This window comes from Oncorhynchus tshawytscha, linkage group LG21 (genome assembly GCF_018296145.1).
Source record: "Oncorhynchus tshawytscha isolate Ot180627B linkage group LG21, Otsh_v2.0, whole genome shotgun sequence".
NCBI classification, from domain to species: Eukaryota; Metazoa; Chordata; class Actinopteri; order Salmoniformes; family Salmonidae; genus Oncorhynchus; species Oncorhynchus tshawytscha.
Window position 1 is genome coordinate 12,839,870 of NC_056449.1, and position 23,974 is coordinate 12,863,843.

At 42.9% G+C, this 23,974-nt stretch overlaps 1 protein-coding gene across 1 annotated transcript in view; it reads left to right on the forward strand.

The window, feature by feature from the left end:
- The first annotated feature begins 6,180 nt into the window (after window positions 1–6,180).
- slc43a1a (solute carrier family 43 member 1a) overlaps window positions 6,181–23,974 on the forward strand; it is a 32,482-nt gene continuing 14,688 nt past the window's right edge. Inside the window, exons 1-5 of the mRNA XM_024382969.2 lie at window positions 6,181–6,425; window positions 11,611–11,771; window positions 17,423–17,621; window positions 19,777–19,832; window positions 21,271–21,347. Coding sequence (XP_024238737.1) covers window positions 11,618–11,771; window positions 17,423–17,621; window positions 19,777–19,832; window positions 21,271–21,347 — 486 coding nt within the window. The 5' untranslated portion in view covers window positions 6,181–6,425; window positions 11,611–11,617. The remainder of the gene's footprint in view (window positions 6,426–11,610; window positions 11,772–17,422; window positions 17,622–19,776; window positions 19,833–21,270; window positions 21,348–23,974) is intronic.

A 23,974-nucleotide genomic window follows, 5' to 3' on the forward strand; every position in this document is an offset into this window, starting at 1 on the left:
GATGATTGAGAGAAATTGATGCTAAAATGATTGTGGGTCTGTTTTAATAGACTTCAGTGCATCTTTTGACATTAGATCATAGTCTGCTGCTGGAAAAGCGTATGTGTTTTGGCTTTACACCCCCTGCCATTTTCTGGATAAAGAGTTACCTGTCTAACAGAACACAGAGGGTGTTCTTAAATTAAAGCCTATCCAACATAATCCAGGTAGTATCAGTAAATTGTAAATTGTATAATGGCCTTAATTTTGCTGGACCCCAGGAAGAGTAGCTGCTGTCTTTGTAGTATGATCTAAAATAAGGACACGCGACAACTAGGTTCTATCTCCAGCCTGTTTATTAACCTAACCCCCGCATGTCATACATAGGTATGGATACCCCCAAAGGGACATCCTACTACAGTCTTGGCAGCAGCTAATGGAGATCCATAATAAATATTTTTTGTCAGAGGACAAACCATTCACAGAGACGAACTGATATCTTTCCGACAGATAAGATCTAAACCAGGCCAGAACTTGTCCGTGTTGACCAATTTGGGTTTCCAATCTCTCCAAAAGAATGTGGTGATCGATGGTATCAAAAGCAACACTAAGGTCTTGGAGCACGAGGACAGATGCAGAGCCTCGGTCTGATGCCATTACAAGGTCATTTACCACCTTCACAAGTGCAGTCTCAGTGCTATGATGGGGTCTAAAACCAGACGGAAGCATTTCGTATACATTGTTTGTCTTCAGGAAGGCAGTGAGTTGCTGAGCAACAGCCTTTTTTGATGACACGCTCTTCAAAACGCCTGCGCTGCATCATACTCCTAGCCAACATCTCTCTCCGACATCCCTCCTCAAACTGCTCCATCGACTCCCAGATGGTCTCTGGCTCTCTCCTCGGCCGACCGCCCCTTGTGCCTCCCCCCCCCCCTCCAAAAAAAACGTGGGGTTGCCCTTGAGCTGTTTGTGGCCGTGGACCCCGGTGTCGTCGCTGTCCTCCTTTACTCCTCGGCGACTCCCGCCAAGGAAGGGTCTCGCATCCACCTAGTATCTCTTCCCATGACCAACTCTCCTTCACCTCCTGGGCACGCTGCTTGATCCTGATTTGGTGGGATATTCTGTCACGACGGTCGTATGAATAATTGGACCAAGCCGCAGCGTGAGTAAAGTTCCACATTTTAATGATAGTGAAACTTCCAAAACAACAAAGACATAACGATCGTGAAATACGTAGCGCACATAGGCACTCATACAAAACAATATCCCCCATAGCAGGTGGGAAAAAGGACACACTAAGTATGATCCCCAATTAGAGGTGACGATTATCAGCTTCCTCCAATTGGAAACCATACACACACACACCAACATAGAAATATAATACCTAGAAACCCCCCTAGTCACGCCCTGACCTATTACACCATAGATAACCCAGAGGGCTCTCTATGGTCAGCGCGTGACATTCTCCTAATTTCGCCAGAACTTTCATTCATTTTACAGCAGGTTTGCAAGTCACAAAAATAAATACAATTACATTATAGTATAGATAAATCCTTCCTTCACTCTTTCCCAAGCCAAGCTTGTCCCAACCTCCCATTCGAGATTTGTATTAATATAATTGTTTTATTTAAAAAATATTCATAATTAAATTCAAAGGTCTTCGGGGGGCCAAATATCACCAAATTAATTATGAATATTTTTCATAATTTTTTAAATATTAATAATAACAATCTCGAACCCGTTTTTGCATCCCGGACCCACATATGATGTACGTGGACGAAGGAGAATGGATGAGTAAGACGATGTATGGCTGGGTGTAAATGTGTCTGAGAAGAAGTTAGGGTGCCAAAAGATGGGAGGTTGGGACAAGCTTGGCTTCGGTGGGAAAGGATGGGAGATTGGGACAAGCTTGGCATGCTGTAGTCTTCAAATCTGGCTCGCCTACAATATTGTTTGACCCACAAATTAATTGTGAATATATTTTCATAAAAAACTATATATTCATAGTAAAAATATCGGACCCGAGATGAAAAAACTCCCAAATCCAATGTCCAAAGAAGGAAGTTATCCTACCTAAATAATGCAAAAGTTACATTTGAATTTCATTCATGAGGAAAGAGAATGCAGGAGACAGTCAACTAATAATGCAGGCAGCGGACCATTTTGTGGTGCTGAAACTTGAAGCTGCAACCACATCGCAATCAATAGGAGGTGAACAGCGCCTGGTGCTGACAATATAGCTAACTTGTTATGCAAGTGATGGAGAACACCTACAGCAGTCGAGTAAATCATTTCAACAAAACTTTTCATTTTTTAATTTGATTTTACAAACAACAGGAGGACTTAATTGGAGTCTATTTCTTCCTAGGTCTACTGTATATAAAATAACAACTGGCTGAGCTAGGCTATAAGGCTTAACAGCATCTTTCACAATAAAAAAATATGTCCCGAGTCTATATTGCGTTCATATAGGAAAATAATGAATCGCAGGTGTAAGTCGATCCAAACATTGTTAGCACATAAAATGCACGTTTCTTTATTGTGCTGTATTTCTCTGAGCATGCCACCCACAACGTACACAAAGACTCAGCACTCCTGAGCGCATCCCTGATTTGTCTCGATGTCTGGAATTCAATCAGCTCAGTTTGAATTGTGGCCTCATCCAGCGAGGGTATAGTTTTCTCAGCAAGGAGGGAGAACTCTCCACCTGGGCATCTGTGAGAGGATCACGTACAAATGCAATGATATCACTGGGCATTCTGTAGTCTTCAAATCTGGTTGAAAAGTTGTCCCTCAGCTGCTTGATGAAATCTTCCATGCTGCGGCCTGGTCCCTCTGCCTGTCGTTTCTTCAGTGTGCCGAAGTGCAGTAGATGTCAAGTCCAAATCGAACAACTCAAGCTTCCCAGTAAAGGCCTTAAGTTTTTCCACCATGTCCACCACTGTTTTCCCTCTTTCTTGTAACTGGAGATTTAATCCGAATATGTCAGCAAAAAAATCTGTGTGTGTGGATTGCAGTTAACTCTTAGTATTTATTCATTTCTTTGGCACATTTTTAGCAGTTTTATTTTAGTGCCTTATTGCAAACAGGATGCATGTTTTGGAATATTTTTGTTCTGTACAGGCTTTCTTCTATTCATTCAATTAGGTTAGTATTAGGTTAATATTGTGGAGTAACTGCAATGTTGTTGATCCTTCCTCAGTTTTCTTCTATCACAGTAATTTAACTCTGTAACTGGTTTAACTCTCCTGTTGTGTTCATTTAAAAAATGACTGCCCCATTATAGCTGATATAGCTGATCCATAATAATACCATAATAATACATGTATTATCACCACACAATCTTGTGTTCTGTTTCGTTGTGTTCTTGAACATAGCCCTGTTTCTTTGTGTTCTTGAACATAGCCCTGTTTCTTTGTGTTCTTGAACATAGCCCTGTCTTTCATTTTTGTTCATTGATTTCACCTGCGTTAGTTACTCACCTGGTCTCGTCAGCTCCTTTTTAAAAATCTATCATACATAAATCCAGTGTCTTCCCTCAGGTAAGAGCACCATACACAAAACCAGTGTCTTCCCTCAGGTAAGAGCACCATACACAAATCCAGTGTCTTCCCTCAGGTAAGAGCACCATACACAAATCCAGTGTCTTCCCTCAGGTAAGAGCACCATACACAAATCCAGTGTCTTCCCTCAGGTAAGAACACCATGCGCATAAAACACTTTCAATCACTTGTCACCCAGTACCTCAGTACTGATTTGGTTCATCCTAATCTATAACCAAATTCCTCACACAAGGTTCCATTAGACCCTCAGGGATTTCTAACTATTAAACCTGGGGTTCTGTGTCATTTATCATATATACATCGTATACGGGCTTATAAATAAATGTAGGTATCGACTGTTCCTGTAATTATCAACCCCATGAGGGATGTGCCACTTGCATACTGGAATCAGTCATCAACCACAGAGTGCTTTTTTAAATTTCAGACTGTTGGTTTAACAGGCGTCTGCTTATCTTATAATTTGATGCGCTGCACAGTGGGACGAAGATCATCCAGACGCAGGGGTAACTCACTCCTGGCTAGCTCGCCAAATGTTGGTTTGTCCTTTGCATGGGGTGATGTAAGTTTCCTTCGACAATCAGTCTTCCAGATAGATGACATAGTGCCCTCTTTACGACTGTCTTGGTGTGTTTGGACCATGATAGTTTGTTGGTGATGTGGACACCAAAGAACTTGAAAGTCTCGACCCGCTCCACTACAGCCCTGTCGATGTTTCCACTGCTGTTGTGGTTAAAGCACAATAGCGATACCATGTTCCTCAAAAACTGATAGGCTTTTCCTCAGCTGTAGATCACAGCTGAAGAACAATCAGTTACTATAGTGCATGTAGGTGAGGACCCCCATGCTGTTGAAGAGACTTATAGAGCTCACCAGCTTGTAGTCCTAAAAACCAGACATGAGTTACTCCTGGTTCATTCGGCCATTCCTATGGGGGAAATGAATGGGGAAATAATTGGGTTTTGGGATAAACACCGAAAATAAAGTCTGAGGTTAAAACAGGCTAAGGAAATCTTATACGTTTTGTTATTTGTATTTCTATGTGTTTGGCCTTGGATGGTTCCCAATCAGAGGCAGCTGTCAATCGTTGTCTCTGATTGAGAACCATACTTAGGTAGCCTGTTCCCACCTGTGTTTGTGGGTAGTTGTTTTCTGTTTTTGTTTTCTGTACCAGACAGAACTGTTTCGGTTTCGTTCATTCTTTTTTGTTGTTTTTCCATTCAGTGTTCAATTCATAAATAAAGATGAACACGTACCACGCTGCACCTTGGTCCTCACCTTCTTCAACCCACGACAGCCGTTACAGGGTCACTGGGCTTCCTCTCATCAGCATATTTGCTGGTGAGTGGAAACACCAACCGGATGCTTCAATTTATATGTCCGGTTTCACTTCTGGCTTATTGTTCTAGGTAGCTCATTACTATTGCTCTCTTTAAGTTCAGACATGCAGTTGTTGCAATACCATTTCTGGCTAGCAGGTGTCACCCAGGTCTCACGGACCGGGCCGCACAAATCTACACCATTTAATTGGAAGGGTACACAAAGAATGTTGTTAGTGATGTTAGGATATATAAGTTATCTTGTATGAGCTTTTGTGCTGTATACATTACGCTGTTACAGGTGTCAAGCTTATGGGCATGTGGCAACAGTGTGTAGGAGGGAGGTTCCTAGGTGTGATAAGTGTGCAAAAGGGCATGAGATAAAAGAATTTGGAGCATTGGGGAAAGTAGTGATATGTGTTAATTGTAGTGGTGTCAATGGGGCTGGGGATCAGAAATGTCCGGTGCGAGAGAGGCAGGTTGAGGTTTCCAGGGTTAGAGTAGTGCAGAAGTCATATGCTGAGGCACTGAAGAAAGTAAGGAAGATGGGTCAAGGGGGAGGGATCCTGAGAGGAGTGATGTGACTAGTAGATATGTACCAGTATATAGGGATAGGCCAACAAGTGATATATTTGTTTCAGAAAGATTGGATTTTTAGCATTTATAGCAATGGTTATCAACTGTACTGCAGGGATGGAATGTAAGTTGCAGAAAATTGAGGTTGTGGTGGCAGCAGCAGAGAGGTATTTGTATGTGTATAACATTATAACTTTAGACCATCCCCTCGCCCATACCCGGGCAGTTTATTTTTTTTGTGTGTAGTGTTAGATAATCGATATTTGTCGATTTTTTTCAAGCAACGTATAAGGGATTTATACTCCAGTCTACTAGGAGGCAGTAATGCAATATTTATTGGATGCCAACCGCCGTTAAAACTATTCGAAGTAGAACGAAGAATGTCGTGGCACCGGCAGTGGCAGTTGTTCAACATTGTAACATGACTCACAGATAGAGGTGAACATATGTGAAACTTAATGTCTTAATAAAACGTATTGAACCCATGTCACCCATTCCAATACATGTATAGTTTTATTATTTTAATTTCGGGGGGTTCATGTCAAGAACTGAACATCGTCTTCCTCTCTCCTCACTCTCACTTTTTCATCATTGCCACTTTCCAGTAGGCTAACCTACAGGTAGCGCGGGTACCCAACATTAGTCCTCGCTGGTAGAGAAAGCCATGCCCCAAAGCAAACATGTGACCAAGTGACAAAGGGGGCGGATGGTTAGGATTCTAGGAAGAGAAAATACTGAGGGAGCGAGTTACGAAGTCAATTTGGAGAGGGAGGGAGAAAAAGGAGAGAGGGAGTATACGAAAAAAGTGTACATTATACCGTGCAAGTAACTACACGCGAAGAACACGGGGTAGGCTTGATATAAATCAGAGTCGTAATTTGCTTTAGGAGGGGAAGCGAAGAAATCGAAATCGTAGAGAAGTGTTTCTACAGCTACAAGAAACGTTCTGTCAACGTTGTGTCATTTATTTTTCAAAAGAAAAAGAGCTGAAGTAAGTCATCTTTTTTTATTAGAAACGTCAACACATTTTTGTTGACTTTGTATCTAAAAATGACACTAAAAGCTAGTAAGTGCCAAATATACCCACAAAGGCAAGCACCAGATGACGAATGGTTCGTGTTTTAGTTACTTTCAGAGATATATGTGCTTGTTAATGCGTTATTGCAATGATAATAATCGAGTTGTTATGTTATATTTTCTTGTTGATGTTTGTTTTGATGACAATAAATATGGCGGTTAATTAGGGCAGGACTATTTTTTAGTAGTGATGTTCAGTTTGCGATTGATTCGTTCTTTTTGAATGACTCTTTTTACTGATACGAGGGTCATTATTCATTTTTCCGAGTGACTCGTTCATTTTCGTCGTTCGTTTGACCTGCTGGCCCTTTGGAATGTAAAACAATTCAAAATTAAACTATAGAATACACATTATATAAGGACAACGGGGTGCAAGTCACACATAGTATAATGAAAATTCGAAGTCTGAGTTCACAGTAACGAGCGTAACGACCACGGAGCGTTCTGACGCGCCAACGACAGGCAGGTAGCTTGTCCTGTGGCTGAAAACAATTGTTTTTGCGAACGAATGGTTATTTTTGAACGGATCTTTTTGGCGCACGTCGCGAATCGCATCGGTGAAAGAGCCGTTCATTTTGTCTCCCAGATTTGCATACTGGTACTACTGGTCTTTTTTGTTTTTGCTCAAAAACGTTTTTCTGGACATAGGTTAAACGATTATTATCTAAAGAGGACGAATCCTCACTGCAGAAACAATACATACTGGGGAGAGCGCATCAATCAGGTCCACACTGTTTTTTTCAGTGTATACAAAAATACATAATTTGGCCTGTTAAACATGTATTTGAACGTGAGCCGGTTCTTTTACATGAACTTTGACAAATGAGCCAGCTCATCGAAGAGACTCGGAATGGCATCACTACTTTAAAGCTATTTCGGAAATGACCGTCGCTGGTCGCTACTTTCGTCCACATTGGATTGGGCAATACAATACAAATTTTTTTTTGGGGGTGGGGGCACTCAAACTAGCTAACTAATTTACATATCTAGCTAATGTGATAGAGATGTATGACATTTAACTTGGTTCTGGAGCCTCACGTTTTATGTTCATTTCAGGGTTCAGGTGGGTGCGTGGCCAATGTCGAACATTTTAGAGACCCTCCTGTTGTTTGCAGTGACAAAATATAGCTGTTTTAAAGACGTTTTCCTGCAATTCGACACTTTTTAGCAATGAAATATGCTGTTTTAAAGCTATTCTGAAAATGTTTCCATGGGGTTGAGAGAAAATGTTTCAGTTTTAAAGCTGATTTCCTGCAATTCTACACATGTAGCGATGGCATGTGCTTTCTGAGTGACACAAAATCAATGGGGGCCCCATGCTATGACAAAACTCCTGAATGCATATTTTTTTAAAGATTTTTATTTTTTTGATTCTCCCTGACAGTTTGGCTTTTATTTTGGTAATAGTTCTCAAAGATGATCTTTTAAAAATATATATAGATCCATTATCTTTTCTATATTATTTAGGTCTGGTTTTAAAGCTGCAGTATGTAACTTTGGGGCTATGACCAAATTTACATAGAAAGTGAGTTATAGATCTGTCATTCGCATTGAAAGCAAGTTCTATGTGCGCTATTTCTATGCTTCCCATCCTTAACTTTCGGCAGGATAGCCTAGTGGTTAGAGCGTTGGAATTGGAACATTTTCCTGTCCTCCTAAGCACTCAAAATGTACCAAGTACTTTTGGGTGTCAGGGAAAATGTATGGAGTAAAAAGTACATTATTTTCTGTAGGAATATAGTAAAGTATAGATACCCCCAAAAACGACTTAAGTAGTACTTTAAAGTATTTTTACATTACTGCTTTGTTTTTTGAATGAGAACTGAAAGTATAGTGTTTTCCCTGACATGTTGTCCTGTTGTCCAGCCCGTGGAGGTTGGTGAACCCAACTAGAGAGAGCGGGAGAGAGCCAAATTGATTCACGTGATGAGTCACAATAATCAAATACATGGCCTCACTTGTTATAACTAAAGAGAATTTGTTTTAAAAATGCTCTTTAATAATATCCATTTCATAACGCTTTGTAATAGGCTACCACACATTTTCCAACCTCTGACCTACACAGCCTTGTCCAGAGCTGAGTAAATATCAGGTAGAAGTTAGTTACAGCATTGCATCATTCAGCTGTATCCTAGCTAGGATAGGGTTGTACAGTAGTCTTTCAGTTGAGTGTCAACCGGTCTTTCAGCCAAGTGTTGAATTAATTTGTTGAATGGTGAAGTTAAATCAAAGGCAAGGGGATAGAATTTAGACGTTTTATTTTTGAGTGGTGCACCATCAAGAAAAGGTCTGCATTTCCTACACCACGACAGTCACCCTTCTCCTCTTTCTAACGACGAACGACCCACTCGAGACCAAGGGGAAGGAAGGAGTGATAACAGCACGTGGGGGGAAAAAGAGGTGGGAAATCTTTTGAGGTGAGAGATAGGCAGAGGAGGGAAAGTAAGAGACAGACGTGTATAACTCAGTTTGCACACACGGAGATACATCTCGTTCTTATCTAATATAGCACATTGAGCTTTTCCAGGCCTTTTGTCTTTAGTCCTACCGGTATGTGTGTGGTGGAGATTCTCTGGAAGTCCAATTCATGTGACAGTGCTGCAGATACTAGGTCCTATACTTATCTGATACATAACATCAATCAATCAAATGTATTTATAAAGCCCTTTTTACATTAGCCGATGTCACAAAGTGCTGTACAGAAACCCAGCCTAAAACCCCAAACAGCAAGCAATGCAGATGCAGAAGCACGGTGGCTCGGAAAAACTCCCTAGAAAGGTCAGAACCTAGGAAGAAACCTAGAGAGGAACCAGGCTCTGAGGGGTGGCCAGTCCTCTTCTGGCTGTGCCGGTTGGGGAGGAACCAGGCTCTGAGGGGTGGCCAGTCCTCTTCTGGCTGTGTCGGGTGGAGAGGAACCAGGCTATGTGGGGTGGCCAGTCCTCTTCTGGCTGTGCCGGGTGGAGAGGAACCAGGCTCTGAGGGTGGCCAGTCCTCTTCTGGCTGTGCCGGGTGGAGAGGAACCAGGCTATGTGGGGTGGCCAGTCCTCTTCTGGCTGTGCCGGGTGGAGAGGAACCAGGCTCTGAGGGGTGGTCAGTCCTCTTCTGGCTGTGCCGGGTGGAGAGGAACCAGGCTATGAGGGGTGGTCAGTCCTCTTCTGGCTGTGCCGGGTGGAGATTATAACAGAACATGGCCAAGATGTTCAAACGTTCATGGATTACCAGCAGGGTCAGATAATAATAATCACAGTGGTTGTAGAGGGTGCAACACGTCAGCACCTCAGGAGTAAATGTCAGTTGGCTTTTCATAGCCGATCATTCAGAGTTAGCGACAGCAGGTAGGGTAGAGAGAGGGTCCAAAACAGCAGGTCGGGGACAAGGTAGCACATCCAGTGAACAGGTCAGGGTTCCATAGCCACAGGCAGAACAGTTTAAACTGGAGCAGCAGCATGACCAGGTGGACTGAGGACAGCAAGGAGTCATCAGGCCAGGTAGTCCTGAGGCATGGTCCTGTAGGACTCAGGTCCTCCGAGAGAAGAGAGAGAGATAGAGAAAGAAAGAGAGAGAAAGAATTAGAGGGAGCATACTTAAATTCACACAGGACACTGGATGAGACAGGTGAAATACTCCAGATATAACAGACTGGCCCTAGCCCCCCGACACATAAACCAATACTGGAGGTTGAGACAGGAGGGGTCGGGAGGCACTGTGGCCCTGTCCGATGATAACCCCAGACAGGGCCAAACAGGCAGGATATAACCCCACCCATTTTGCAAAAGCACATCCCCCACACCACTAGAGGGATATCAACAGACCACCAACCTACTAACCAATTTAAAGGCAATGCTACCAAATACTAATTGAGTTTATGTAAACTTCTGAACCACTGGGAATGTGATGAAAGAAATAAAAGCTGAAATAAATCATTCTCTCTACTATTATTCTGACATTTCACATTCTTACAATAAAGTGGTTATCCTAACTAACCTAAGACAGGGAATTTTTACTAGGATTAAATGTCAGGAATTGTGAAAAACTAAGTTCAAATGTATTTGGCTAAGGTGTATGTAAACTTCCGACTTCAGCTGTATGTACGGCAGGACCATTGTTGTTTGTGGAGTGTTATTGTCGCTGCCAGTCAATGTCTTTTATTCCCTCGTAATCACAGATAGAACACATTTACAGACATAAAGTTGCTAAGTGCCTTTAAAGATGTTTCTCATTGTTGAGAGGGTTAAGGGAGCCATATGTGTGATTGTCTGTCCAGCATGGGGTGTCAGTTACAAGAGAAATACCCCTCTTCAGATACTTTCTTGGCACAAAGGAGTGCGCTGGACTATGCCTAATCCCATTACACACAGTCATACACACTCCCTCTCTTTCTCCCCCCCACACACACTTTTCTCCCTCTCAGCCATCTTTCAATAAAACACTCTGTGTATGTCCTTCAGACACACATGCCCAGACTACACAGTCACAGACAGGACCCCCTCATAAAGTCTGTTTAATGGATATCCTGTTCACATCTGTCCACCCCCTCCCCCTCACCCACTTAGGCTAACTCAAGTCCACTGACACAGACACCACCCCTCACTCTTATATTTCCCACTTCCCCCTCTTTCACTGCACTGTCGTTTTCTCTCTCAGCTGCTCGCTTAGTCCTTTTTTACAAGTTTGTTAAGGCGATCATGACCGGACAGTTGGCAATTTGATATTGGCTTTCGGTCATGTCAGAGACTGAGGTCACCTGTCTTCTGTTGTGTGTGTATGTGTGTGGTAGAGGCAGACTGGTGTCTCCTCCTGGTTTGAACTAAAACTGCTATTTATTCTGAAAAGGGACCAGGGGGTTTGGTGGGTGATGTTCCATGACCTAGTTTGGTCAGAGCTGTTCTGTTTTTTGAACTCTTTCTGATTCCAGAGAGGTGACTCACTGGATCCTAGCCAGTGTCCCCTTGTCAAAGTGACATGCTGGCCTATAGCTGGAAATGTGTAGTCTAATACTGTACTGTTGGCTGTAACATCTACATGTATTGATTAAACTCCCTCTCTCCACTTTTCTACTTTCTCACACACTCTCTTTCTCTGCATTTTTTCTCTCTCAGAGCAGCAATGGCGCCCTCTCTCCTCCAGGCCTATAGTAGGCGCTGGTGGATGGCTGTGACGGCGGTGTTGGAGAACCTGCTGTGTTCTGCTGTGCTGCTGGGATGGGGCTCCCTCCTCCTCATGCTGAAGGGCGAGGGCTTCTACTCACACCTCTGCTCAGGTAGGATATACACCAGGGTTTCCATTAGCCGGTAATAGCCGGCTTTTGGCCGATAAAAAAAAATGAAAGCCAATAAATATAATTGCAGCCAGCCAATTGTCTGGGGAAAAAATCCCATTGAGAAATAATGCATTTTAGCCTATTAATTGATTGAGATACCAGTGGGTGTAGCACAAGGGCTGCTGATACAGCTGAAACAGATGTTTGTTGCTGCTGTAGGGAAAGTGCTTTAATAAGCCCAATCATTGCGCAACGATTCTAAAGGCAATCACATGTATAACATTTTTTTTAAAACAATGGCCATGTTTAAAAAGAGCTACCGTTTCTTAACTGGTAATTGAAGCGTGCTTCCCATTCGCCATTCAAGTGCATAGGTGTCACGCCCTGACCATAGAAAGCTGTTTATTCTCTATGTTGGATGGGGTGTGATAGTGACTAGGGTGGGTCATCTAGGTGAATTTGTATTTCTATGGTGGCCAGATATGGTTCCCAATCAGAGGCAGCTGTTTATCGTTGTCTCTGATTGGGGATCATATTTAGTTAGCCATTTCCTCATTTGTGATTTGTGGGATCTTGTCTACAGTTAGTTGCCTGTGTGCACACCAGTAGCGTCACGGTTCGGTTGTACGTGTTTGGTGAGTTTCGGTTAATTAAAATATGTGGTACTCTACGCACGCTGCGCTTTGGTCCAATCATTTCAACGAGTGTGACAATAGGCAACTAGGCAGGCTTCACTGTGTTACACACCACTTTGCAATGAACTACAGGTGGTATGTAGTTAGAAAACAAACTTAATTGTTTGAAACCTGAACATTTTACTTCAAAGTAGCCTAGCCAAACTCCAACCAAACTGTGCAAGAGCAATTATTTTATAGACTTAGTGGCCGGGGACTTTAATACAGGGAAACTTAAATCTGTTTAACCTAATTTCTACCAGCATGTTAAATGTGCAACAAGAGGGAAAAAAACTCGAGCTTTACTCACCTTTACTCCACACACAGAGATGCATATTAAGCTCTCCCTCACCCTCCATTTGGCAAATCTGACCATAATTCGATCCTCCTGATTCCTGCTTACAAACAAAAACAAAAGCAGGAAGCACCAGTGACTCGGTCAATTAAAAAGTGGTCAGATGAAGCAGATGCTAAGCTACATGACTGTTTTGCTAGCACAGACTGGAATTTGTTGCGGGATTCTTCCGATAGCATTGAGGAGTACACCACATCAGTCACTGGCTTTATCAATAAGTGCATCAATGACGTCGTCCCCACAGTGACTGTACGTACATACCTCGACCAGAAGCCATGGATTACAGGCAACATCCGCACTGAGCTAAAGGGTAGAGCTGCTGCTTTCAAGGTGCCGGACTCTAACCCGGAAGCTTATAAGAAATCCTGCTATGCCCTCAGACAAGCCACCAAACAGGATAAAGCATCAATACAGGACTAAGATCGAATCGTACTACACCAGCTACGACACTCATCAGATGTGGCAGGGCTCGCAAACTATTACAGACTAAAAAGGGAAGCACAGCCGCGAGCTGCCCAGTGACACGAGCCTGTCAGACAAGCTAAATTACTTCTATGCTTGCGTCGAGGCAAGTAACACTGAAACATGCATGAGAGCATCAGCTGTTCGAACGACTGTGTGATTACACTCTCCGTAGCCGATGTGAGTAAGACCTTTAAACAGGTCAACATTCACAAGGCAGCAGGGCCAGACAGATTACCAGGACGTGCATTCTGAGCATGCGCTGACCAACTGACAAGTGTCTTAACTGACGTTTTCAACCTCTACCTGTCTGAGTCTGTAATACCAACATGTTTCAAGCAGAACACTATAGTCCATGTGCCCAAGAACACTAAAGTAACCTGCCTAAATGACTGCCGACCTGTAGCACTCAGGTCTGTAGCCATGAAGTGCTTTGAAAGGCTTGTCCACACCATTATCCCAGAAACCCTAGGCCTAGACACACTCCAATTAGCATACCGCCCCAACAGATCCACAGATGATGCAATCTCTACTGCACTCCACACTGCCCTTTCCCACCTGTACAAAAAGGAACACCTATGTGAGAATGCTATTCATTGACTATAGCTCAGCGTTCAACACCATAGTGCCCTCAAAGCTCATCACAAAGCTCAAGACCCTGGGACTAAACACTTCCCTCCTCAACTTGATCCTGGACTTCCTGACGGGCCGCCCCCAGGTGGTAAGGGTAGATAACAACACATCCACCACGCTGATCCTCAACACGGTGGCCCCTCAGGGGTGTGTGCTCAGTCCCCTCTTGTACTCCCTGTTCACTCATGACTGCATGGCCAGGGACGACTCCAACATCATCATTAAGTTTGCTGATGACACAACAGTGGTAGGCCTGATCACGGACAACAATGAGACGGCCTAAAGAGAGGAGGTCAGAGACCTGGCTGGGTGGTGCCAGGACAACAACCTCTCCCTCAAAGTGATCAAGACAAAGGAGATGATTGTGGACTACAGGAAAAGGAGGACCGAGCACGCCCCCATTCTCATCAACGGGGCTGTAGTGGAGCAGGTTGAGAGATTCAAGTGCCTTGGTGTCCACGTCACCAACAAACTATCATGGTCCAAGCACACCAAGACAGTAATGAAGAGGGCATGACAAAACATACTCCCCATCAGGAGACTGAAATGATTTGGCATGGGTCCTCAGATGCTCAAAAAGTTCTACAGCTGCACCATCGAGAGCATCACTGCCTGTTATGGCAACTGCTCGGCCTCCGACCGCAAGGCACTACACAGGCTAGTGCGTACGGCCGAGTACATCACTGGGGCCAAGCTTCCTGCCATCCAGGACCTCAATACCAGGCGGTGTCAGAGGAAGGCCCTTAAATTGTCAAAGACTCCAGCCACCCTAGTCATAGACTGTTCTCTCTGCCACTACATGGCAAGTGGTACCGGAGCGCCAAGTCTAGGTCCAAAAGGCTTCTCAACAGCTTTGATCCCCAAGCCATAAGACTCCTAAACAGGTAATTAAATGGCACCCAGACTGTTTGTACTGCTCCCCCCCTCTTTGACGCTGCTGCTATTCTCTGTTTATTATCTATGCATAGTCACTTTAAATCTACCTACATGTACACATTACCTCAATTACGTCCTCGGCCAACATGTGACCCCGCACATTGACTCTGTACCGGTACCCCCTGTATATAGCCTCGCTATTGTTATTTTATTGCTGCTCTTGAATCATTTTTTTACTTTTACTTCTTATTTTTTACTTACCTATTAATCTATTTGGTATTTGCCACACGCTCTGCCCAAATTGCGGACCCTTCCAACTCTAGGCTATGAGATTTAAAACAATCTACAGTTGTTTTTTAAGAAGCTAATAATCCTCTTTGGCCAAATCATTCTTTCTGATCTAGTAGCCTATTTTAAATTATTTATTTATGTATCGACAGGAGTAAGCGAATTAGGCTGTATATATTTGGCTATTTCGTTCAATTTACTTCCCATAGCCTTATGGAAGTGCCGCCTATGTATTCTAACATCGGAATTCGGTAAGAATGTCAGATGCTGTTGCATCCGAGTTACATGTTCTGTTAAGATAATTTACCATAAACTAAATGTGATTTCTGTCATTCTGAGAACCGTGGGTGGACGCCCTAATCAGGTTACGCAACCAATAGATACATTTCTTAAATGATGGGTAAATTAAAATGTTGCCAGTCAAATGTCCAGCGCAACATTTTCCTAATGGAAACCCAGATACACAAACATACACTATCAGAGGAGGAAGACTTACATACACAGAGGAGGAAGACTTACATACACAGAGGAGGAAGACTTACATACACAGAGGAGGAAGACTTACATACACAGAGGAGGAAGACTTACATACACAGAGGAGGAAGACTTACATACACAGAGGAGGAAGACTTACATACACAGAGGAGGAAGACTTACATACACAGAGGAGGAAGACTTACATACACAGAGGAGGAAGACTTACATACACACAGAGACTTACATACACAGGAAGACTTACATACACAGAGGAGGAAGACTTTACACAGAGGAGGAGGAAGACATACACAGAGGAGGAAGACTTACATACACAGAGGACGAAGACTTACATACACAGAGGAGGAAGACTTACATACACAGAGGAGGAAGACTTACATACACAGAGGAGGAAGACTTACATACACAGAGGAGGAAGACTTACATACACAGAGGAGGAAGACATCCAGTGCATTCGAAAAGTATTCAGACCCCTTGACTTTTTCCACATATTGTTACGTTACAGCCTTAGTCTAAAATTGATTAAATAGTTTTTTCCCCTTATCAATCTACACGCAATACCCCATAATGGCGAAGCAAAAACAGGTTTTTAGAAATGTTTGCAAATGTATTACAAATATAAAACTGAAATATCACATTTACATCAGTATTCTGACCCTTTACTCAGTACTTTGTTGAAGCACCTTTGGCAGTGATTACAGCCTCAAGTCTTGGGTAGATATTACAAGCTAGGCACACCTGTACTTGGGGAGTTTCTCCCATTCTTCTCTGTATATCCTCTCAAGCTCTGTCAGGTTGGACAGATATTTGGGTTCAAGTGCCTGGGCCACTCAAGGACATTCCCGAGGCTTGTCCCAAAGCCACACCTGCGTTGACTTGGCTGTGTGCTTAGGGTTGTTGTCCTGTTGGAAGGTGAACCTTCGGCCAAATCTGAGGTCCTGAGCGCTCTGGAGAAGGTTTTCATCAAGGATCTCTCTGTACTTTGCTCTGTTCATCTTTCCCTCGATCCTGTCTCCTAGTCTCCAGGTCCTTGCTGCTGAAGCGACATGATGCTGCCACCACCATGCTTCACCGTAGGGATGGTGCCAGGTTTCCTCCAGACTTGACACTTGGCATTCAGGCCAAATAATTCAATCTTGGTTTTATCAAACCAGAGAATCTTGTTTCTCATGGTCTGAGAGTCTTAAGGTGTCTTTTGGCAAACTCCAAGTGGGCTGTCATGTACCTTTTACTGAGGAGTGGCTTCCGTCTGGCAACTCTACCATAAAGGCCTGATTGGTGGAGTGCTGCAGAGATGGTGGTCCTTCTGGAATGTCCAATCAATTGAATTTAACACAGATGAACTCCAATCAATTTGCAGAAACATCTCAAGGATGATAAATGGAAATGGGATGCACCTGAGCTCAATTTCAATTCTCATAGCAAAGGTCTGAATACTTATGTAAGTAAGGTTTTTTTTATTTTTAATCTACACACAATACCCCATAATGACAAAGTGAAAACAGGTTTTTAGACATTTTTGTACATGTATTAATGAGAAGAAGAAAAAATGTATCCATTTTAGAATAAGTCTGTAACGTAACAAAATGTGGAAAAAGTCAAGGGGCCTGAATACTTTCCGAATGCACGCCACAGGATGTTGGTGGCACCTCAATTGGGGAGGACGGGCTCGTGGTAATAGCTGGAACGGAATGGTATCAAATACATCAAACACATGGGTTGATGCTGCTCTAATCCAGACATTATTATGAGCCGTCCTCCCCTCAGCAGCCTCCACTAATGCATGCTGTTCCTCAGGCATGCATACACTCTTCCTCAGCATAAACTGCTATCAGGGATGAGCGGTAACCTTTCCATCTCTCCCATAGAGAACGACACGATGGCCCACTTGCTGGTGATGGGCAACCTGACTTCCTGGGAGAGTGGTATTTGGGTGAGCTGTGTGGACCAGGAGGAGATGCTCAACCTGGGCTTCACCATCGGCTCCTTCCTCCTCAGCGCTGCCACCCTGCCCCTGGGCATCCTCATGGACAAGTACGGCCCGCGCCCACTACGCCTTCTCGGCAGGTAATTATATAACATTATAAACTGAGTGGTTCAAGCCCTGAATGCTGATTGGCTGACACCCGTGGTATAGCAGACCGAATATCACGGGTATGACAAAACACTTTGTTTTCCTGCTCTAATTACGTTGGTAACCAGTTTATAATAGCAATAAGGCACCTCGGGGGTTTGTGGTGTATCGCCAATATACCACAGCTAATGCTGTATCCAGGTACTCTGCGTTGCGTTGTTGCCTATGAACAGCCCTTAGCCATGGTATATTGGCCATTTACCACACCCCTTCGTGCCTTATTGGTTATTTAACTAGTGGTTAGTACCAATAGCGATAATTCAATATGATATCGATATAATTTGATATTCATATGAGCAAGGCATATTGAGATATCCGTTTATCCTTGGTGTTAACATACACTATTCTGTAAAAGAGTACACGTTACTGTTGGAGCGGCGGAGGTCTCCGGAGGTCTAAACTACCCAACCAGTTTGAATACAATGGGGAGCCCGTTGATGCCCATCGGCAGGCAGCTAAGTATGCTTAAATGTAAAATGTCTCGAGGTTAGAGAAGCTGGCCAGTAACCAGAGGGTTGCCGACTCGAACCCCGAGTTGCCTGCTGTGAAATCTGCAGGGAGTGAGCCAGCAGCCGGAGGATTACCGGGTTCAATATCTTGTATACTATCTAACGCTGTTGTGCTCTTGAGCAAGGCACTTTACCCCTAAGTGCTCCAGGGCCGCTGCTTGACAATAAAGCAAGTATTGTATGGTATTGTTCCTGCAAGCACAAGAGCCTTTCACAGGTTCTCAATTTAGCATATACTTTTACTGCCTGCTGATGAGCCATCAGCAGACTTCCAATTGTATCCAAACTGTTTGGGTAGGTTAGGCCCCCGGAACATTCACACCTGACCTAATGGGAAATCAGCAAGCAGTTGTCAGATCTTTGCAAAGCCATGAAAGTTATTCATTCAAACCGAGATTTTCCATATCAGTGGCCAACATGAATATTAACGATTGTCGAAATGAGCCATATAGCTCTAATTGAATAGTTTTTACATTTGAGTAATTTAGCAGACACTCTTATCCAGAGGAACAGGAGCAATTATGGTTAAGTGCCTTGCTCAAGGGCACATCGACAGATTTTTCACCTAGTGAGCTCAGGGATTCGAACCAGCAACCTTTTGGTTACTGGCTCAACACTCTTAACCGCTAGGCAGTCCCCGCCAAAAATCAAAATGGGAAATAGTGGTAAAGCCCAAAAAGTTAATGTCAGACTGCTTAAAGGCAGAGGAAGTCAGATTATGCCAGATCACATACCCAGGGCGGGTGGAGGGGCATTTAGTCTTTTGTGTCTCCTCAGTGAACATGGGTGGGGCTGTGTGTGTGTGTGTTTGTCTTTGTGTGTGTGTGTGTGTTTAAGGGAGTGGTTCTCAACTGATTTTGCCTTGGGACCCAAATTGAACCAGGTTGTCTCAGTAGCGATCCAATATTCGCATTGCAATTTTTTGGGCCAAAAAGCAATCTGGAAAACTATTTTTAATGCTTTATTGATATTTATTGTACCAATTATATGACAAGGGAACAACAGTCACACCTTTTTCATTGTCAATAATTCCATTCGGCCCATATTCTCAAAGAAGAATGTTAAGCTCACTAAAATCATCAAAATCTGCTAAATGGCACTGCTCATAACTATATTGAAAATACTGTGATTGAAAAAAAGGTTCATTATCATTTCTAAACACTTTATACCTGGTTTGAGTCATTTAAATTCAGACTGGAGTATTCGCCACCCAGTCAAAACCTCCCACCGGGTGAGAATCGCTTAAAGTACACGTGTCAATGTGTTCCTGTATGTGTGTGTTTTAGGTTTACCATAGGGGAGGTTTGAGTAATGAGGAATGTGTGACAGACAAAAGAGGTGTGTGAATGCTGTAATGACAGACACATGGCTCGAGGAGAACCTCTGCCTCGTTGGAATCTCTTCTGGCAAAAAAGGGAGAGAAAGAAGCTAATAGAGAGAGAGAGATTTGACTGGTACACCTCTTCCATCTCCCTCCTTGTCTTGAAATGTACCGTTGTTATCTGCTAATGAATGTATAATAATGTATTTTTTTTAGGTCTGGATGTCCATCTAAAAATGAAACTTCCTTTTTTTGCAGTTTTTGTTTTGGTCTCTCTTGTGCCATGATGTCAATATCAGCGTACGATCCTCATCGTAAGTCACAGACATTATCCCCAACACAGGCACGCACAAACACAGACCCCCACACACACACACACACACACGCTGCCACTTGTCGATACCTGTAGACCAGGAGTCTCCAACAGGTCGAGCACAAGCTACCAGTAGCTCACAGCCCACCTATGAGTAGCTCGCCAATCAATTCTGAAAGTACATGCATTTTTTTCCACAAGTTCCATCGCAAACTGTCATAGACATAAAGCTCCTGGCAACCATCCAATCAAAGCAATATTGACATTATCCCATCCCCGGTTAGCCACAATATCTGCCAATTCATTTCCGCCAATATTGCCCCTGTCTGTCTGTTTGGTATGCGTGTTAGTCTATTTTGTGTGTAGCCAGTTAGTGATGCTAATGATAACCGTCTTGTGGGTAGACAGAAAGACATTCCCCCCAAAACATTTTCAATAAAAGGGAAAATCTACTCAAAAATTATATGTTGGTATTTTAGTCCACAGTTGATACTGTCCCAAAATGTTTTCCATGTCAGCAGTCAAGTTTTCAACATACTGGACTTTCAAGAAGCAAAGTGTCACCGGGGTGAACTTTCCCATTAAATGTTAACAGAAAAATAGGCTTAGCTGACAGAACTACATTATTTGTATCAATTGAGTGGCGATTTGTTTGCAAACTCTGCCATGACGTGCTGCAGCAGTAGGCCTAACAGGAGAAACATCGCTCGACTGACACATTCCTCTGTTGCTAGATGCGCAATGAGGAATTACACAAAATAAATTCAATTTGCTCGTTTTTTCCCCAGACCTCACAAATAGTCTTCTGATGTGATTTAAGCATGGGCATGGACTCAGAACAAGGAAAATAAAACTGAGAAAACTGAATTCAGGAAAATGTAAAACATTATTATATGTGGGCCCCTTAGTTTGTTTGTTAGCCATTATTTTACCAAGTATATTAACAGAAAACACCAAGGACCCAGGGAAGAGTAGCAGGGGAGAAGAGGAAAAGAACTTGCCTATTTGAATGCTATAAAAAAAATGTGTAGCTTGCGACATGTTAGATTTTGTTAAAGTAGCTCTCATGCTAGAATAGTTTGGAGACCCCTGCTGTGGACTATACACATATTTATACACCTAGTCAACAGTGTTTAAAGAAATAATCGACTCAAACTATATGTTGGTATTTGTTTCATTAGTCCACATTTGCCCCAAAATGTTTTGCATGTCAGCAGTCAAGTTTTCAAGAAATGTGACTTTCAAGAAGCAAAGTGTAACTTGCAAAACACGTCATCATCATGATGTCACATTACTTGAAAATGGTATATATTTAAAACACACTGACATGCGAAACATTTTGTGACTGTATCAACAGTGGACTAATGAAAAAATACCAAAATATTGTTTTTTTGTGGATTATTTCTTTACCTCCTCGATCTCATTTTCTCTCTCTCCAGGGCTCTCTGCTCTCATCTTTCTGGCACTCTCCTTCAACGGCTTTGGAGGAATCTGCTTGACCTTCACCTCCCTCACGGTGAGACACACACACACACACACACACACACACACACACACACACACACACACAGAGAGAGAGACTAGTGACACCTCTAGTCCATCTGGTCTAAGTTTGTCAAACACGACAGTCAATATTTGCTCTATTCGAGTGGTTGATAAAACAGCAGATCCTCACATCTGTTTACCTCGGATCAAAAAATCAGCAAACACGGTTGTCCTTGAAGACAACCTGGATGTTGGCTTCCCATGTCACTGAAAAACCAATATCATTCAGTTTTGTCCTGTTTGTATGATGAGCCAACAAGGTGTTTTTGCGGCACAGAGGAATTTCCCACTATTGATTGAGTAATATGGGGTGGTTAGCGTCATAGACCTGAGAGGACAGTGTGTTTCTGGAAGGTAGTTGTTTGCGTGTGTGTGATGTGTGTGCATGTCATATGACATGAGTTACCTTGCCTGTGTTAGTCTGGGGCCACCTGTGTGTGTGTTATAATTACTGTACAGTAGGCTTGTGTTACCATACAGTACCTTTCAAATGTTTGGGGTCACTTAGAAATGTCCTTGTTTTTGAAAGAAAAGCTTTTTTTTTTTTTTACCAGTGAAATAACATCAAATTGATCAGAAATACAGTGTAGACATTGTTAATGTTGTAAATGACTATTGCAGCTGGAAACGGTTGCTTTTTAATGGAATATCTACATAGGTGTACAGAGGCCCATTATCAGCAACGATCACTCCTGTGTTCCAATGGCATGTTGTGTTAGCTAATCCAAGTTTATCATTTTAAAAGGCTAATTGATCATTAGAAAACCATTTTGCAATTGTTAGCACAGCTAAAAACTGTTGTTCTGATTAAAGAAGCAATAAAACTGGCCTTCTTTAGACTTGTTGAGTATCTGGAGCATCAGCATTTGTGGGTTTGATTACAGGCTCAAAATGGCCAGAAACAAAGAACTTTCTTCTGAAACTCATCAGCCTATTCTTGTTCTGAGAAAAGAAGGCTATTCCATGCGAGAAATTGCCAAGAAACTGAAGATCTCATACAACGCTGTGTACTATTCCCTTCACAGAACAGCGCAAACTGTCTCTAACCAGAATAGAAAGAGGACTGGGGGGCCTTGGTGCACAACTGAGCAAAAGGATAAGTACATTAGTGTCTAGTTTGAGAAACAGATGCCTCACAAGTCCTCAACTGGCAGCTTCATTAAATAGTACCAGCAAAACACCAGTCTCAGCGTCAACAGTGAAGAGGCGACTCCGGGATGCTGGCCTTCTAGGCAAAGTTGAAAAGAAAAAGCCATATCTTAGACTGGCCAATAAAAATACAAGATTAAGATGGGAAAAAGAACACAGACACTGGACAGATGAAGATTGGAAAAAAGTGTTATGGACAGACAAATCTAAGTTTGAGGTGTTTGGATCACAAAGAAGAACATTTGTGAGACTCAGAGAAAATGAAAATATGCTGGATAAGTGCTGGATGCCATCTGTCAAGCATGGTGGAGGCAATGTGATGGTCTGGGGGTACTTTGGTGGTGGTAAAGTGGGAGATTTGTACAGGGTAAAAGGGATCTTGAAGAAGGAAGGCTATCACTCCATTTTGCAACGCCATGCCATACCCTGTGGATGGCGCTTAATTGGAGCCAATTTCTTCCTACAACAGGACAATGACCCAAAGCACAGCTCCAAACAATGCAAGAACTATTTAGGGAAGAAGCAGTCAGCTGGTATTCTGTCTATAATGGAGTGGCCAGCACAGTCACCGGATCTCAATCCTATTGAGCTGTTGTAGGAGCAGCTTGACCGTATGGTACGTAAGAAGTGACCATCAAGCCAATCCGACTTGTGGGAGGTGCTTCAGGAAACATGGGGTGAAATCTCTTCAGATTACCTCAACAAGTTGACAACTAGAATGCCAAAGGTCTTGCAATGCTGTAATTGCTGCAAATGTCGGATTCTTTGACGAAAGCAAAGTTTGAAGGACACAATTATCATTTAAATTAAAAATCATTATTTATAACCTTGTCAACGTCTTGACTACATTTCCTATTAATTTTGCAACTAATTTCATGTATGTTTTCATGGACAACAAGGACATTTCTAAGTGACCCCAAACGTTTGAAAGGTAGTGGATGTTAGTCACCAACAGGTTTTGAGGGAGGGTAGCTTTTAGTGTTTATGGATGTGAAATTGTTTACGTGAGTGTGTGTGTGTGTGTGTGTGTGGGTATTTTGGCGCCTGAGTTGCACATGCCTTTTCCCAGATGGAAATTGTCCCACTTGTGCCTCCACCAATCACAAGTCCTGACTCGTCACACACCCACCTTTACCCAAAACACACAAGGGCACACTCACCCTCTCTCCACCCCCTTCCTCCCTCTCCCTCTTTCCGCAGTTCTTATCTTACTCTCTCTGTTCTAGCTGATATTAGTCAGCTGGAAAAATCCAAAAACAAACACGGAACTGCCTCGATCCCCATGTGTGTGTCCTCACACAGAAACCCCCAGAAACACTAGGGGAACACATAGACAAAATCACAATGCAGACTGAGAGAGGTCTAGTCAGGTACTGTTGACCCCAGGCAATCCTGTAACCTCTGACCTTTCTCCTGGCTTTAGACGACAGACCAGTTTTAAGCAACCTC